Genomic DNA, 17886 nt, shown 5'->3' with positions numbered 1-17886 from the left:
ACCATCCATCTCAGTTAGTTGACTGTATTCCTCTTCTGTTTCATTGCAAAATGCCGCAGATTTCAGTCACAACGTAGTCCCAGAACACTGTAGAAATGAGGTGAGATGAAGAGGTGATTCCGTGAAGACGAACAATAAGCAGAGAGAGAAACAAGCCAAAACACCAACAAAAAGGATGATGGAACAAGAGACAGAGGGAAATCTTCCAGAAGCTGTGACTAGCCCAAGGTCACCCAGCTGGCGTGTGTGGGAGTGTACAGGCTAATCTGAATTCCCCAGATAAGCCTCCACAGCTCAGGCGGCAGAGCGGAGAATCAAACCCGGTTTCTCCAGATTAGATACACGAGCTCTTAACCTCCTACGCCACTGCTGCACTGGCATGCATGGCAGCCTGCGCCTGCGTGCATTCGTGGGTGACCTTGGGCTAGTCACAGCTTCTGGGAGCTCTCTCAGCCCCAACCACCTCACAGGGTGTTTGTTGTGAGGGGGGGAAGGGCAAGGAGATTGTAAGCCCCTTTGAGTCTCCTACAGGAGAGAAAGGGGGGATATAAATCCAAACTCTTCTTCTTCTTCAGAGGCATTATCCGCTAACCTTTGATGACAGACGATAGATAAATGAGGAGATCAGTAGATATGAACACAATGTAATTCAAGACTGAATTCTGTCTTTTCATTTTCTTTGTTGCTTCTATCCCTTTTCTTTCTCCCACAGCGAGCCAATCACCTCCTTCCGTCTTCCCTCTGGTTCCTTGCTGTGGCTCCACCAATAAAGGAAGCATAACCTTTGGCTGCCTGGCTACTGGATATTTTCCAGGCAATGCAGAAATCACATGGGAACCGCACGTTTCAAGTGGAATAAAGCTATTCCCACAGGTCTCCCGGACTACACTCCGGCAGCATTTCAGCATGAGCAGTCAGTTGACAGTGCCTTCTGTGGACTTTGAAAAGAACACTTATACGTGCATCGTAAAGCACTCTGCTTTTACAGATCGACAGGGTCAACGAAAGCGCATCGAAAAGAGAGGTGAGGCACTGAGCATGGGGTGGAAACCAAGACTGGTAATTTTAAATATGCTGCGTACTCATGACAAATGCATTTGCCCTAGGGCAGTGGTGGCAAACCTTTGGCACTCCAGATGTTATGGACTACAATTCCCATCAGCCCCTGCCAATTAACCATGCTGGCAGGGGCTGATGGGAATTGTAGTCCATAACATCTGGAGTGCCAAAGGTTCGCCACCGTGGCCCTAGGGGGGTAGAGGAAAAGGAATTCCCGTGGTGTTTTGAGAGGGTAAAGCCATGGTAAGGTGCCATCCCCCAAAATATCTGCGAAGCCCTGTTTCCGCCATCCTCCAGGTGGGATATAAATATTGCCCCTACATGAAATAAAAGCCCCCAGAAAGTGGAGGCAGCACAACAGCTGGGTCAAAAAAAAGTAGCCACCATTTTGAAATTTAGTGAGCTCTTCAAACTTTTATTTCGTAACTTTCCGGTATTAATTTTGAGGCAGAGGGCCACCTTTTAAAAAGAAATCCAAATCTTTGGCCCCTTCCGCACACGCAAAATAATGCGTTTTCAAACCACTTTCACAACTGTTTGCAAGTGGATTTTGCCATTCCGCACAGCTTCAAAGAGCACTGAAAGCAGTTTGAAAGTGCATTATTCTGCACGTGCGGAATGAGCCTTTGTGTCATGACATATTGTCAAAGTAGTCGTGCTAAGCATCAGCTTGGCAGATTCAGCAATATATACATTTGTTTTTATTTTTTCTAAATCACATAAATCCTGCCTGGGGTCAGAACTGCATACATTCCATACTACTGTCAGAGCTACAATAGCAGGTATCTAATGAGCTGATAAGGCCTGAGAAGCAAAGCAGAAAAACCCAAGTGCAGCATGGAGGGGAATGAGAAGAGAACGGTTCCCACATCCCAGTCAGGAGACAGGAGACACAGTGGGATCGAACAGGGGCTGGTCAGGACTGCATGCCCTTACAGAAGGCTCTATTTGCATCTTCCCAGATATCAGTAAGTGGGATTTTTTAAACTCTTTTTTTTCAGATTGTGTTGAAACAGAGCCCATTCAAGTTCGCCTATTAACCCCTGGCTGTGATGCGGAGAACACGGAGACCAATCTGGAACTTCATTATGCATCCTTTTGGAGTTCTGGCAGTGGTGAAGTCAGAAGTGGAAACTGATCAATGGCGTCGTGGAGTGGAACCAAAAGGTGATCCTCAGAGTGGGAAATAAGGCAGTGGTTACTCCAGCTTCATCAAACAAAACATCCTGCAAAGAAGCTGGGGCAGAAGGGGAGCCGCTACGTTCCCAAGTGACTCACCTTCCAGGCATCGGAACATTGAACTGTACAACACCAGCAATCACCGAGGTGAGCAGTGAAGTGTAAAGTCCAGCTTTTGGTTTGTTGGCCATGTCATACTAGAGCAGACCACAGGCATTGCTCGACCCTTGGGCCACATCCGGCCTACCCGGATGACCCTGACTAGCCTGCCTTGCTGGGGCGAGCCTTAAGCCGCAGAAGCCGGTTGCCTTGGCTGCTGGCTTCTGCGGGGAGCTAAGCCCTACTGCTGGCTTGACCCTCCACAATATTTTCTGTTTCTTATGCGGCCCCATGGAAAAAATAATTGCCCACCCCTTTACTAGAGAATCCCCTGTGGAATTAGAATACTGTTGTGAAGCTATAGAAACAACTTATTCAGTTTGAATTGTGAAATACAATTTACAAGGGGGGGGGTAGGGTTTCTATCAAGCAATAGGATTATTGGAATGATCACATACTGGAAAATCGTCTTTGTATTATTTCTAATGCGTTTTTAAAGAGTGATCCAAGTAATACCACCGAGATCTTTTGTAAGAATTTAAGAAACTTCATTTCAGTTTTTCATTTCATGACATACTTACCCTTTATTGTCTCAACACAGTTCTTTGGGTAACAGATTGATATGTCATCCATGTTTTCATTTTATTTCAGTCTAAAGATAAGGCACAAAGAATTGCAGATAAAGGGGTGTGACTAAGATGAAGCAGTTTTTTGGCTATAAGCAATGTAGAGGTCCTGTGAACTTTGTTGGGTCATTTAAAGCAAAATTAGGAACTGAAAAATCAAGGCAGACATAGGTCCCTCCCGTTATGCAGAATAATACTTTCAATCCCTTTCACAATTGTTTTGCAAGTGGTTTTGCTATTCCACACAGCTGCAAAGTGGTTTGAAAGTGGATTGAAAGTGCATTATTCTGCATGTGCGGAAGGGGCCATAGTGCAGGCCAACAGGGAGAACTGGGCCCAGCTGAGAGTAAATAGCATCAGACTCAAGGGTCCTGAACAGGCAAAGAGAAAGTGGAATCAAGTTTTTGGGAAAAAAAGAGCCAGGGAGATACGCATCCAACAGAGCTTGCAACCACAGAACTGAAAATGGCTGACCAATCTGGTCAAAGACTTCTGGGAAGTTGATGCCGACCAGACTTCATGAACAAATCAATTCCATCTGAGCTGAGGAAAAGTAGCATGGGAGAGAGAAGGAGTAATTCCTGACTTGTATTAGCAGGATATATATCATAATTTTAAGCATGTTTTAATTCCTTTTTTTTGCCATACAACTTAAACTTTGCAAGCTTACTGAAAAGTGCATGACAATTAGTTCAATGGATCTTACTCCAAATGAGGGTGCCTAGAACTGCGATGACATTTTTTCTCATTCGTAGAAGTCTGATCATTTAAGCACTTATTGAAGCACTCATGTCTCTTGGCATCCTTCCCAGCTTGTTACAAGTCAATGCAAGCACCCACCGTCTCCATCACCAAACCATCCTACAGAGATCTGGTCGAAGGGACAGCTGCTGTCACCTGCCTGGTGGAGGGCTCCTTCCTGGGAAATATCCAGATCACCTGGACTGTGAACAGCAGGCCTAGTCCCAAGCCCATGAGCTGAAATCGATGAAGAGCATGATCTGGTGGGCTGCAGGCACAAAGTAGCCACTCAGTATCACTCGAGCAATGGAAAAGGGCACCACCTTTCCAGTGCAGAAGTAGCCACCATGTGCTTAGAAATCACAAAGAAGTCACCATCAAACAGAGAATACGTGAGTATAGACTCCCAGTTTTACTAACACGACAAAGGCTTATAATTGGACTATAGAGGAATTAGCTCAGAAATTCAACCCTTGACTATAAATGGAGATCAAGTAAATGGTGGCTAGTTTTAAATTTCTGGGTGTCATGATAAAAGGGACTTGACCTAGAGTACAGACTGCTCTTGGTGGTTAAGAGACAACAAAGACTGTACTATCTGAGACTTTTAGGAAACAACTGAATGGAAAACTCTGGTGTCCTTTTGCAGCTGTGCTATAGAGTGTCTTAACCTACCATCTGTGTACACGGTTCTCCAGTTGCACAGTGGCAGATGAAGAAGCTCAAAGGCGATCACTACCCAGCACAGAGGGATTATCGGTCCTCTCCCCTCCTTGGAAGGAGTTATAATTCCCGAAGCCTAAGTAAATGAAATATTCTACAGAGACCAGTCTCATCCAGCACACTCTCTTTGAACTATTTACCATCTGGCAGATGATACAGGTCTATAAAACTAGGACAAAGAGGCTTAGAGACAGCTTCTACTCTAGAGCTGTGGCTATGCTAAACTCTGCTGACTTAGGTGTTGATGTGTTTGAGCTGTGTAGGGATGGGTGGAGGAAGTGAGGATGGGGTATGAGTCTGAAATTGTGTGCATCGAGGGAATGCTGCTGTAGAGATTTCGTTGTGCGTGCACAATGATAACAAATACTTATACTTATTGTGCTAGCAGGATGCCCACTCCCTCCCTAGCAAAGTCTTTCTACCTTTCTATCTAGCCCTTCTTTCCAACCTTTGGAAGCAATCCTAATTCCAATTTATATTAATAATGATCTCGACTTGACTTTCAGATGTAACCAACCGCCACACCTATAGGTCACCATCTCCCATACCTGCGGTAGAAGAGAATCTTAACTTAATTTACCATTGGCCGGATTCTTGTGTGTGATGTGAGTGGTTTTTTTCCCCATCAATCAGCATCTCTTGGAAGAAGAACAGCACACTTCTGAACTCGTCTCTGTGTATGACAATGGGCCAGTGGTGCCTTCTGGGAAGGCTACGTCACTTACAGCATCCTGAAGATTGGCAGGAGTGGGGAGGGAATGGGAGGAAGAGTCTACACCTGTTGGCAGTCCCACCATTCCTCTTCTCCCAAATAATCCCTGCTGACAAAATGGTATCCTCTGAGTAAGTGGATGATATTTGAAGGTGGCAGTGGGGGTGGAAACCAGTTAGATTAGAGGGAACAAGAAGAAGAAGAGTTTGGATTTATACCCCTTTCTCAGAGAGGTTTAAAGCTCCTTTCCTTCCTCTCCCCACAACAGACATTTTGTGGGAGTGGGGTGGAGCTGAAAGAGTTCTGAAGAACTATGACTAGCCAAGATCACCCAGCAGCAGGCTTTGTGTGTAGAAAGCGGATAAACAAATCCCACTTCACCAGTTAAGGAGATCCACCTCTTATTTGGAGTGGGAATCAAACCCAGTTCTCCATCTTGAGGGCCAGTCCCAGTGCATTAGGTGCGAGCAGCCCGGGCCAACCCTTCCGCCTCCAAATGCGGAAGGGGCCATAACCTCAACAAGAAAACCTGTTCTTGACTTCCTCAAAACTGATGTTGGTGGACTGACAAAATGAAGTCATCAAGCCTTTGTTTCCTAGACACTTAGCACCCAGAGGGACAAGGGGTCGATCAAGGAAGGCTGTGATTTACCACCATGAGATGATGACACCCTAAATATATTGGTGAGCCAGCATGGTACAGTGGTTCTGAGCAGGTGGACTCTAAACTGGAGAACTGGATTTGATTCTCCACTCACCCAAGCGAGCAGTGAACTCTAATCTGGTGAGCCGGGTTTGCTCCTCCACATGAAGCCAGCTGGAGTGATCTTGAGCCAGTCACAGTTCTCACAAGACTTTCTCAGCCCTGCTTACACCTCCACAGGTATCTGTTGTGGGGAGAGGAAGGAGGGAGAGGAGTTTATAAGCCACTTACGGCAAGAACATCCAGGTATAAATCCAAACTCTTCTCTTATTTTTCTTTGTTGAAGCATGTGCAAAATATATAGTTAGCTTTCGAATCCTGCCAGCAGAGTATCGGCAACCAATGAATCCCGTTCGTTTGCTATAGGAATGAGCATTGTTCTCAACTGTGCCTTTATTGCCATAGAATTCATCAGCTGTGCCTTAGAGTTTGGTTAAATATCCCACCAAGTATCAAAAGCAGCGTTTAAAGTAAAAAATGTACAAAAATGCTCACAGCTCCAACTATTTATTTCTGCTTTGCATCTTTAAGCTGTACAAAGTGAGAAGAATGGCTGAATACATACTATTCTTGTGTGTTTGAGCATGTGTGTGTGTTTGTGTATATCTTATATGTGACTATATATACACACACAGACACATATTGTGTCTGATACTCTGCTAGTGCTTCATGCTATATATATATATGTGTGTGTGTGTCTGTCTATCTGTCTATCTGTCTCTCTCTCTCTGTCTATCTGTCTATCTGTCTCTCTCTCTCTCTCTCTCTCTCTTAATCTCTCTCTCTCTCTCTCTCTCTTAATCTCTCTCTCTCTCTTAATCTCTCTCTCTCTCTCTCTTAATCTCTCTCTCTCTCTTAATCTCTCTCTCTCTCTTAATCTCTCTCTCTCTCTTAATCTCTCTCTCTCTCTTAATCTATCTATCTATCTTAATCTATCTTTATCTAATCTAATCTAATCTAATCTAATCCTATGCAGCATGAAGCACCTTCAGGTATCAGTAGCCAATGAATTCCACGTTCTTTCGTTTTCTATGGAGATGGACGGTGATCTCATCTCTGCCTTTATTGCTCTTCAGGTTGTGAAGGTCCAAATCGCCAAATTCATGTGGAGACCATCCCACCATCTTTCGTGATATTTACCAGACCAAATTAAATGACTGATACCACCAGGAATCTCAAGCGTGCCCTTTGCTTGAGGGATCTCGGCGAGCTGAATGTCACCTGGACGAGGTGACAACCCACCATTGGGGAGACCATAACTGGTCAGCCTGGGAACAAGAAAACAGAGAACTTGCATTTTGTGTGGATACAACCGCCACCGTTACCCTAGAGGGAATGGGAGAGTGGGATAACTACGCAATGCAAAGTTAGACCATCCCCAACTGCTAGCATTGAAAGCGAAATCTTTGAAGAAACAGAGCGGTGGTGACTGGTACATATCATCCCACAAAATTGTTAAAAGGACACCCCCACCACCGAGTGAGATGGTGTTCTGTGTGCCCTTTGAGACTGGTAGACTCCAGACTTAGAATTAGAAGAAAAGAAGGAAAGAAGAAGAATATTAATATGAGTTTCGAAGTCATAAATAAGGAATATAAGTTAATGAATTATTAAGTTAATATAAATAACGACAAGGTGAAGTCACGAAGTTGGTTATGAAAGTACGTATATTAAGATGGAAGAAGTATATGTTAATGATATATATATATGATAGATATGTATGTTACTGATATAGAGATGAAGATTAGTAGAAACTGCTATTTATTGTTTGTTTTTAAATTAAAATTGAATAAGAATTGTAGCCAAAAAAAAGAGACTGGAAACTCAGGTTCCAAAATAGTCCTAAACTGCCTTTTGGTGGTCTCCCATTCCAAAGTTTCAATAAGGACCAACCCCTTCTTAGTTTCTGAGATCTGATGAGATAGGGCTGGCCTGGGCCTTCCAAATCAGGGCTCTGCTTTGCTGCTTTATAATGGATCCTGTGAGGTCAAAGTGATCTTACAAGGCCCACATCAGAGGGCTTCTGGAGAACCACACATGGGCTTCTTTGGTCTAAATCAAGGAAGCTAGTTAGAATTCTAGCACTGCTGCATTGACTAGCCTTTTGGTTCATATTCTTCTGCTTTGGGACTGAAACGCTATTATCCCTTTCATTAAGGGTGGTATGCATGGTACAGCCCACCCAATTAGTATCAATCCCACAACTTCCAGCAGACAATGTGACCCTTCCGATGGAGGTCACATGTTCTCTGCTTTTCCTTGCGGTTTAAGGTGGCTTCCAACACTAAGTTAAAATGTTTTCAATTGAAACCAAAAAATAAAATATCAAACCCCAAATCACTCCTACCTCTCCTTTTTCAAAGAAGATGTCTGCCATTTAAACACCTTAAATGGAGCAGCAGTGGCGTGGGAGGTTAAGGCTAGATATTATCTAATCTGGAGGAACCGGGTTTGATTCCCAGCTCTGCCGCCTCAGCTGTGGAGAGCTTATCTGGGAATTCAGATTAGCCTGGAGGCACCTTACACACACCAGCTGGGTGACCTTGGGCTGAATCCACAGCTTCTCGGGCCTCTCTCAGCCCATACCTCACAGGGGTGTTTGTTGTGAGGGTGGAAGGGCAAGGAGATTGTCCAGCCCTTTGAGTCTGGGAGAGGGGGGATATAAATCAAACTCCACTCCTCTCCCACCTCCTCCTCCTTCTTCTTCTTCTTCTTCTTCTTCTTCTTCTTCTTCTTCTTCTTCTTCTTCTTCTTCTTCTTCTTCTTCTTCTTCTTCTTCTTCTTCTTCTTCTTCTTCTTTTCTTCTTCTTCTTCTTCTTCTTCTTCTTCTTCTTCTTCTTCTTCTTCTCCTCTTCTCCTTCTTCTTCTTCCAAGAAGCCCAGACGGAAACAGGCCGGGACTCACATCTCCAAGGAGTGGAGTCCCATCACACCTCCAGAAAGCCCATTCCACAGAACTAGAGCCAGGCTGGAAATGGCACAAGTTTTGATTGAAGCCATACAGGCCAACTTAAGTGGTGGGATACCCAACAGATGGCTGCCTGATGCCACAGTTTACTTACTTGGCTGCACAGGGAGGATGGAAATGATCGGGGAGTTCAAGAGGCAGCAAAGGCTTAGAGAACTTCTGAGGTGAAGCCCCACCATGCAGCGATATGATGGACCCTAGAAGTGGTAGCCTTGGGCTGGTTGTTTCACAAGGTGTACTGAATAGCCAGCAGGGATCTGCATCTCACCTACAAGGAGAACCATGGCATCGTTGTGCTCAGAGCAAGATGGGTCTGTTCCTGGTTGGACCGAAAGCAACTGCATCAAAACTGTTGTTGGGTCTACTTTGCTGAGATTCCTTTTGCTGATGCCTGGTCACCTTTGAGAGGAGTGCCACTAAGTGGCTTATCTTCTGCTTCTCTCATGACGAGCTAGTCAAGATAAATTAAATTGTAGTTAAATTGTAATCTCACAGATCTAGAAATGTCTTGCTCAGAATTCCTTCAGATAGGAGGAGGAGTTTGGATTTATATCCCCCCTTTCTCTCCTGCAGGAGACTCAAAGGGGCTGACAATCTCCTTGCACCCCCCCCTCGCTCTGACACCCTGTGGCAAGTGGGTGGGAGCTGGGCTTCGGGAAGCTGTATTCTTAAAGGTCACCCAGCTGGCGTGTGTGTGGGAGTGCACAGGCTAATCTGAATTCCCAGATAAGCCTCCCACAGCTGGTGACAGAGCTGGGAATCAAACGGTTCCTCAGATTAGATACATGAGCTCTTAACCTCCTAAGCCACTGCTGCTCCAAGCAATATGCCTCCTGCTGAATGCTCCTTGTGCCGATATTTTTCTTCCCTTCACTGTCCAGGTGGCAGTCGCAGCCCTCCATCCGTCTATGTCCTGCCCCCACCCGCGGAGCAACTGGCTTTGCGGGAGACAGCGACCGTCACTTGCCTGCTGAAAGACTTCTACCCCAACGACATCTTTGTGAGATGGATGCGGAACGATGAGCCTGTGGCGCCTTCAGAGTACTACATCGGCCAACCCGTACGGGAATCCAAGAGCCCAGAACGGTACTTCGCCTACAGCACGTTGAACGTCAAAGAGCAGGACTGGAGTTATGGAGCCACTTACACCTGCGTGGTGGGACACGAGGCGCTTCCCCTCCAGACGACTCAGAAGACCGTAGACAAGAACACGGGTAAACCCACTCTTGTCAACGTCTCCTTGGTGCTCTCCGACGTCGCCTCCAGTTGCCACTAACCTCCATTGCCATTTCCGCTGAGCACTCTCCGTCCCCCTCCACCCACCAGTCCGTTTCCCGTGTGTCTTCCCTTGTCTCATAATTCAGTCTTTAGCAGAATGGGTGGGCAGTGTTGGAGATCTAACAATGTGTTAACTCATTGGCTGGCTGCATCTTTTTGCAGATGACAAATTATTTGCAATAAAGTATGTTTTTTTCAAAACAAAGAACAAATCTGGCTTGCCGTGAGAAATGTGGTGCCAGGAGGTGGTGGTGGTGGTGGTGGTGGGGGGTGGTGGTGGTGGTCAGACTTTTCAACTGCACGATAATGGAAAGAGCCACCTAATTCCCCTGTGGATTCAATGTGAAATAAAGCTTCTTTTGAAGAACACATCTATCCACTGCATCTCCTCAGCGATCTGAGATTTTCATGCCAGGCTGAAAGTATTAGAACATAAGAACGTAAGAACAAGCCAGCTGGATCAGACCAGAGTCCATCTAGTCCAGCTCTCTGCTACTCGCAGTGGCCTGGAAGGTGCCTTCAGAGACTCCGCACGTGCAGGATGTAGAGAAACAGCCTTCTGCTGCTGCTGCTCGAGCACCCTAGTCTGCTAAAACATTGCAATCCCAGATCAAGGGATCAAGATTGGTAGCCATAGATCGACTTCTCCATCCATAGAAATCTGTCCAAGCCCCTTTTAAAGCTATCCAGGTTAGTGGCCATCACCACCTCCTGTGGCAGCATATTCCAAACACCAATCACACGTTGCATGAAGAAGTGTTTCCTTTTATTAGTCCTAATTCTTTCCCCAGCATTTTCAATGGATGCCCCCCTGGTTCTAGTATTGTGAAAGAGAATTTCTCTCTGTCAACATTTCTACCCCAGGCACAATTTTATAGACTTCAATCATATCCCCCTCAGACGTCTCCTCTCCAAACTAAAAAAAAAAAGAGTCCCAAGCATGCAGCCTCTCCTCATAAGGAAGGTGCTCGAGTCCCTCAATCATCCTTGTTGCCCTTCTCTGCACTTTTTCTATCTCTTCAATATTAGTTACCCAGTGTTGCCCAGTGCATGGATGCATTGCAAGATTAGTTCACCATCCATGCTCTGGGTGCATTTTTCTATTAAGTCTTTTCTCTTGCAAATCACTCTTTGGTCATTTTTCTCTTTCTGCACCTCCATTATATGTGGCAACAATCTTTCATCAAAATTGTTCTCTTCCCATATGTGTAATGCGGAATTCCTGAACCAGTTCACATTTTCCTACTCATGGATTTTCTGCAACTGAGGATCGACCAATGATGCTTCGTTCCCCATCTCACTTCAAGAACCATCTTCATACATGCAGGGATAGGAGAGAAGAAATAGTCCTATGAGAAAGATGTCACTCGGTCACTCGGTCATACACCCACATGATGTTCCCAAGGCAAGCACATTATCAAATCTTTCCATGAGAATGTGAAACACACTTTAAAATGTCTAGTAACAGCAACTTTTCCCAATGTTCTGTTGTGCATATTTCTCTCCACAGAGGTGACATATAAGTGATCTAAAAAAAGTCACATAATCTGTGCACATCAAAAGATAGCTATTTTTATTCAAGCACACTATCTTCAGACAGGGCGACTCACCTCATTTTTGTGTGTCCAAAGACTGGAAATACCAATTATTCCATGAACAAACGGCTTCCTTGCAGTTTTACAACACACCGTCATTGGTCAAGTAACAGATGCAGGATATGATAACCGCAACGTAATTTTCATCAAAGTCATCTTGCGCATGTCAGTGGATGACATCTTGGTTGCTTGTGTGCAAACATTTGGATGCCTATCTAGAAAAAAAAAGAAATCCTGTACATGGATTCCTAACTTAGAAATGAGGGATTACAAGCATCCAAGAACCATTTTGTCTGCCATGTGCCTCATAATCGCGGGGTCAGTTTTACAACATGAAGGACCACCTTACCTACTACTAGAAAGCTAAAACTTAGATGTCGGATTGGGCCATAAATATTGAGGAAGGAACATTCATGTCACTGAAGACATATGGCCCACTTTACATTCATGCATGCTCAGATGATCCATCTCTTTGGGCAGATATATCGTCTGCTACCTTCATGGAGAGAATCCATCACTCTCAAATATGGGAGGAAGGGGGAAGGAAAGGACCACCTCCTGCGTGCCAAGACTGAAGGCTGTATTCCAAGATCATTTGAGAGATGTTTGTCCAGGAATCTCTTTGCTATAGTGGTAACACCCAGGATGGACCCACCACTGTTGCATCTTTTCTGGAAGCAGCTATGAAAAAAAGAAGGCTGGAGACAATGTTCTTATTTGAAGACATAGATCATCCATGCACCGTATTTTCTTCCTTCCCAATCCCCCAGAGAGTTATGTTTGAGTAGGACAAAACCTGGGAAAGTCAACAATTATTTCAAAGGTGTCTACGTTGCTTAAGAAAAGTTCAATAAGTAGGAAGGGGCTGTTATTGTTCCAATTCCTGCAAAGCATCTTCCTTCGTGGAAGGTGAGCGTGATAGATGAACCTCTCATCCTAGCCATTGACTCTTCTTTCCTTCTCTTCCCATACACAAACAAACTTCTTTCTTCTTCCTCTCATATATCACTCAGAACTATTCCAGTTCTTACCTCTTAAGGACAAACCACAGAAGGAATAGAAAAACAACTGGGATGGATCATTATTCCACTCCCTTCTTCACCTCATGTTTCAGGACATAGAGAGGTCCTGGAAAACATTGATCAGTATCAGAAAGTGCTGAGCTCCCTGCAATACAACTCCTTTGGGCAGAGTCAATGGAATAGCCTACTCATGCTTGCTTACTTACATGTTGGACCCAGCAGAAGGAATTTTAGCAGGTTAGCTCGATCTGGATCTGATTTCTGTAGTGTACTCATCCCACTTCAAGGATAATGATAGGAATAAAATCCATTGTGGTGATGGAAAGAGCTGTCGAAGTCACAGCTTGACTTATGGTGACCCTGTGGGAGGTTTTCAAGAGACAGAGACGTTCAGAGGTGAGTTTTGCCATTGGCTACCTCCACATGGGCTGAGAAGGAGACAGAGAGAACTGTGAGAGCTGGCCCAAGGTCACTTGCTATTGAGCTTCCGTGGAGGAGAATGAACACAGTTCGCCAAAGTAGAGTTAGCCAATTTTAACCGCTGCACCACACTGGCACTTGATAGAATCCATTGGGGCTTCACGTAGAAAGTCCGTCATGAAACATGCCTTATGCGCACACACACACAAGACACATCAGTGCACCATATGGCGGGATCAGATGCTAGGCTGAAGAAGCTCTGTTCGCTCATTAATCTCACTTTGTCCTAAACCTCACTCCTGTTGTTACAACAGCTGATATATTAAGTATAAGATACTCTTAGGCTCCAAATTCAGGACTAAATCACTACCAACACTCCCAGGAGATAAATGCCTGCATGTTGTGGAGTTCAGTATGATGGGATAGTTTTAAAAGAAATCATTGAATGCAACGTGAAAGAAACTCAAACATTTGGGGGGAGCGGGGGGTCATATGACATGAATAGTCCCTGGATTTCAGTTCTGCCTCCAATTAAAGGGTCTCCATCAGCAAGTTAGAGTTGCTGCTAAACAGTGGGCAATACTGAGTAAAACCTAACGATCAGCAAATTTAAAATACAATCTCACTATTAAACCAATTAAAATAGATAAATACAATATAATATAAGCACCCTAACTAATAAGTTAAACAGATGGCAATAAATACACACTTACATCGTCCTCTAGTCGTGAGGGTGGGGGTTTGGGAGGTGCCTTACAAACGGGATCACCTGGGGCCTCTCTTCATCTAAATCCAGCCCTGTTGACATCATTCATGTTGGCACTGTTGGCATCCCTTATTTAAGAAGAGAAGAGAAGAGTTTGGATTTATATCCTTTCTCTCCTGGAGACTCAAAGGGAGCTTCAATCTCCTTACCCTTCCCCCCCTCACAACCGACACCCTAGCCAAAGTGGGTGGGGCTGAGAGCTCCGAAGGAACTGTGACTAGCCCAAGGTCACTTGGCTGGCGTGTGTGGGAGTGTACAGGCTAATCTGATTCCCCAGATAAGCCTCCACAGCTCAGGCGGCAGAGCTGGGAATCAAACCCAGTTCCTCCAGATTAGATACACGAGCTCTTAACCTCCTATGTCACTGTTGTCTATAAAAAAAAGTCCCTTTCCGCTCGTTTTTCTTGCCTTCCCCCTTACTATATTCCCATCTGTTGTGTTTTCTGTCAACTACATTGACGCGTCTCTTTTCTTTCTTGACTCCTAAAGGAACTGATTTCTGTTCATCATCCAAAGCTTACCTCGTTGGGATTGTAGACATCGTTGACGACGAAGGACTCCTAAACCTCTCATCCATCCTTTCCACTTTCATCATCCTCTTCCTCGTGAGCATTTTCCTCTTGGCCACAGTGACTGTCATCAGGCCAAATGAATGGGATGGGAAGGAGCTGAGTGGGATAGTTCCTAGGACAACTTTACAAACTATGGTCCAATAGTCATTACTTGCAGAGAGAAGAATGGGAGACCAAAGCCAACCATGGATTCCTAGTCATCTTCCCAGGATTGGCGGGTGTATTCAGCAGACACACTTTGTGATCGCTTCAAGGAAATCATCATACCAGTAATTTTTTCTTTTCTAATATAGTCTAGAGAATAGGTCACCTTTATGTGTAAAGTGCCATCAAGTTGCAGCGACTTATTGCAACTCAGTATTTAGGGTTTTCAGGGCAAGAGACTAGCAAAATTGGTTTTGCCACTGCCTTCCTGCAATGGGCAGCAGTTATATAGTGGTTAGAGCAGGTGTTGCTCTGTCTGGAGGAACCGGGTTTGATTCCCCACTCTGCCACTTGAGCTGTGGAGGCTTATCTGGGGAATTCAGATTAGCCTGTGCACTCCCACACATGCCAGCTGGGTGACCTTGGGCTAGTCACAGCTTCTCAGAGCTCTCTCAGCCCCACCTACCTCGCAGGGTGTTTGTTGTGAGGGGGGAGGGGCAAGGAGATTGTAAGCCCCTTTGAGTCTTCTTACAGGAGAGAAAGGGGGGATATAAATCCAACTCTTCTTCTTCTCTGCATAGCAACCCTGGTGTTCTTTTTGTGATCCACTTCAAGAAATCATCATGCCACTAATTTTTCTTTTCAAATAGAAAGTCTAGATAATAAGGTCACCTTTACGTGTGTAATGTGTCATCAAGTTGCAGTTAACTTACGCAGCCAATTACAGAGTTTTTTCAGGGCAAGAGAGACAGGCGTGGTCTGTTGCCTTCCTCTACAAAGCAACCCTGGTGTTCTTTGGGGTTCTCCCATCCAGTTACTAACCAGGGCCAACCTTGCTTAGCTTCTGAAATCTGGCAAGATCAGAATAACCTGGGCCACCCAGATCAGGGTGAGGGCCTCTTTATGATCATATAAAGATAAATACGGAGAGTGTTTATATGACCAGCTCCCCTCACCTGATACAGAACCTGTGTGGATCCAATCCGCTGCTTTTGAAGGATTTCCCAAAGCTACCACAACTCAAAATAGAAACTATCAAAACAGTCCAGCAAACCTTCATCTATGTGGTATCATGAGTCATCGTGCTAATGGAGGGCCTCTTTCTAACCAAAGGGTGAACCTGATGCCTGAGACATTGAAAGGGGATGGTTTTGATTCCCCACTCCTCTCCATGAGCAGTGGACTCTTATCTGGTGGACTGGATTTGTTTCCCTGCTCCTCCACATGAAGCTGACTAGGTGACCTTAGACCACTCACAGTTCTTCAGAACTCTCTCAGCCCCATGTGCCTCACAAGGTATCTGTTGTGGAGAGCGGAAGGGAAAGGAGTTTGGAAGTCACCAAGAGTCTCCTTACAGGAGAGAAAGGGGGGGGTAGAAATTCAACTCCTCTCCTTCTTCTATGGTACACATCCTGTGCAACTACACTAATCCTTTTTTTTTCTTCCATTCCAGGTAAAATAGAAATGACAACCGTCTACAGACAATGGATCAGTCAAATTCTGCCCTCTCATTCTAATCACGGACTTATACCTCTCTGTTCTCTTTTGTGAAAGGGTCAGCCTGGAGAAATTGCATTATTCTCGTGATTTATCTCATAGTCTTATCATTCATTCTGTATTAAGCTAGATTTGTGCTACCTGTTTACATTTCAAATCCACCCAAATTATATGCTGCAATTTTGTTTTTTATCTATGTATTTCTGTGATCGTCATATTTTATTCTAGCTTTTATTGGGTAAAGCCATAAAGACTCCTGTGTGCAATAGACATCCCTACCAACTAGAACGTTTGTTATTTTTACTGTGGTTGCAAGTGTAATATTGCAAATAAAGTTGAATTTTTTAATTAAAGCTTTAATTTGCTTGAGTTCTTACATTTAATGGGCAATGAATCCCAAATTACTTTTGCTGCCAGGAACAATAAGGGGTGTATTGGATTAGGACACTGAAATTATGGTAAAAAAGAAAAAGAAATTAAAAATTAGTATAAATTTCATGAGGACACGCCTCTTTCAAGTAGATGTCTTAACACTGCAACTTCATATCTACCAGCCCTTTGGAGGAACAGGGGAAGGATTTATGGTCAACCCAAAATCTTTTTTTTTAAGAACTAAATTTACGGTATGATTGAGGTGTGATGCTGAGAAAAAATGGAGAAACAGAAAAAAATACAGATTTATGCTTACTATGTACCCATGTTTATATCTGTGCCCCTATTCTCTTGTGTCTGTTAACTAGTGATACAGTGGGTGTGATTTTAGGATTAAGCAAGGATGCCCTGTTGAATCTCGAGCACTGAGTGGGAAGACAGACTGAAGACATTTATAGAGGCCTCTAGCTGATGATGCCCCTCCATGATATATAGCTTTAATTGAGTGTGGCCTTCTCTTTCGAGGAAAGGTTTTTTCTATATGTTAAAGGGTCGGTTTTGTGTGGGTAGTGGCCTGTGAGTAACTTTCTCCATGGAAATATTTGGTCCATATTGACTCCCCGGTCTGAGTTTTCTCTTTGTGCAGAACTTTGTGAAGAGTTCCACGAGGACAATTTCAGTAATGGCTAAAGATCTCTCCCGAATCGCAGTTTGCTAATCGTTAAAATGTTTTTAGGGTACCCGCTCCATTCATGAAGGGCCCGGATATGTTAACTTAGAAATCAGGGTTATCAACTTTGCATTGTAAAATTCCCCGGAGATTTGGATGGAGAGCTTTGGAGGTTTGTGGAGATGGGGGGACTTTATTCAGGATATAATGCCATAGAGTTCACCCTCTAAAGTAGCCATGTTCTCCAGAGAAACTGATCTCTGTTGTCCGGAAATCAGTCAAAGTTCCAAAAGATCTCCTCCACCAACCTGGAGTTTCGGCACCCTGTTAGATACTGAGAACGACCTCTGCAATACTCAAGTCATTCTTGTCAAATGCAGAGGACAGCTTTGCTAAGTGAATCACAGTAAAGAAGTTCTCCAGAGGAACCCACAAATATTTAATGCATTAAACTGTCGTAAACTGGATTGAAGGAGTGGGAGCAAATTCAACAGTTGTGCGGGGTTCATGAAACAATTTGGGTGCAGTCTTCAATAGATCTAAGATCCAATCAATCCAGGGCTTGCAAATTCAGCCACATTGTGCAGATGGATATATTTAGTGATCATATTACAAGGATTTAGTGATGAAGGAAGGAAGGAAGGAAGGAAGGCAGGAAGGAAGGAAGGCAGGAAGGCAGGAAGGCAGGAAGGAAGGAAGGAAGGAAGGAAGGAAGGAAGGAAGGAAGGAAGGAAGGAAGGA

General features: G+C 44.4%; 2 gene segments (V, D, J or C); one reads left to right on the top strand and one right to left on the bottom strand.

The window, feature by feature from the left end:
* The window catches only part of LOC125444340, a 39496-nt gene extending 39487 nt beyond the window's left edge, over positions 1-9 (bottom strand). The window contains 1 exon segment of the C gene segment in view: positions 3-9. Within this exon segment, the coding sequence occupies positions 3-9 (7 nt within the window).
* Positions 10-9635: 9626 nt separating this feature from the next.
* The window catches only part of LOC125444339, a 12897-nt gene continuing 4646 nt past the window's right edge, over positions 9636-17886 (top strand). The window contains 1 exon segment of the C gene segment in view: positions 9636-10023. Within this exon segment, the coding sequence occupies positions 9636-10023 (388 nt within the window).

Source organism: Sphaerodactylus townsendi, linkage group LG15 (assembly GCF_021028975.2).
Source record: "Sphaerodactylus townsendi isolate TG3544 linkage group LG15, MPM_Stown_v2.3, whole genome shotgun sequence".
Taxonomy (NCBI): domain Eukaryota; kingdom Metazoa; phylum Chordata; class Lepidosauria; order Squamata; family Sphaerodactylidae; genus Sphaerodactylus; species Sphaerodactylus townsendi.
This window is presented reverse-complemented; position numbering and strand designations above follow the sequence as displayed.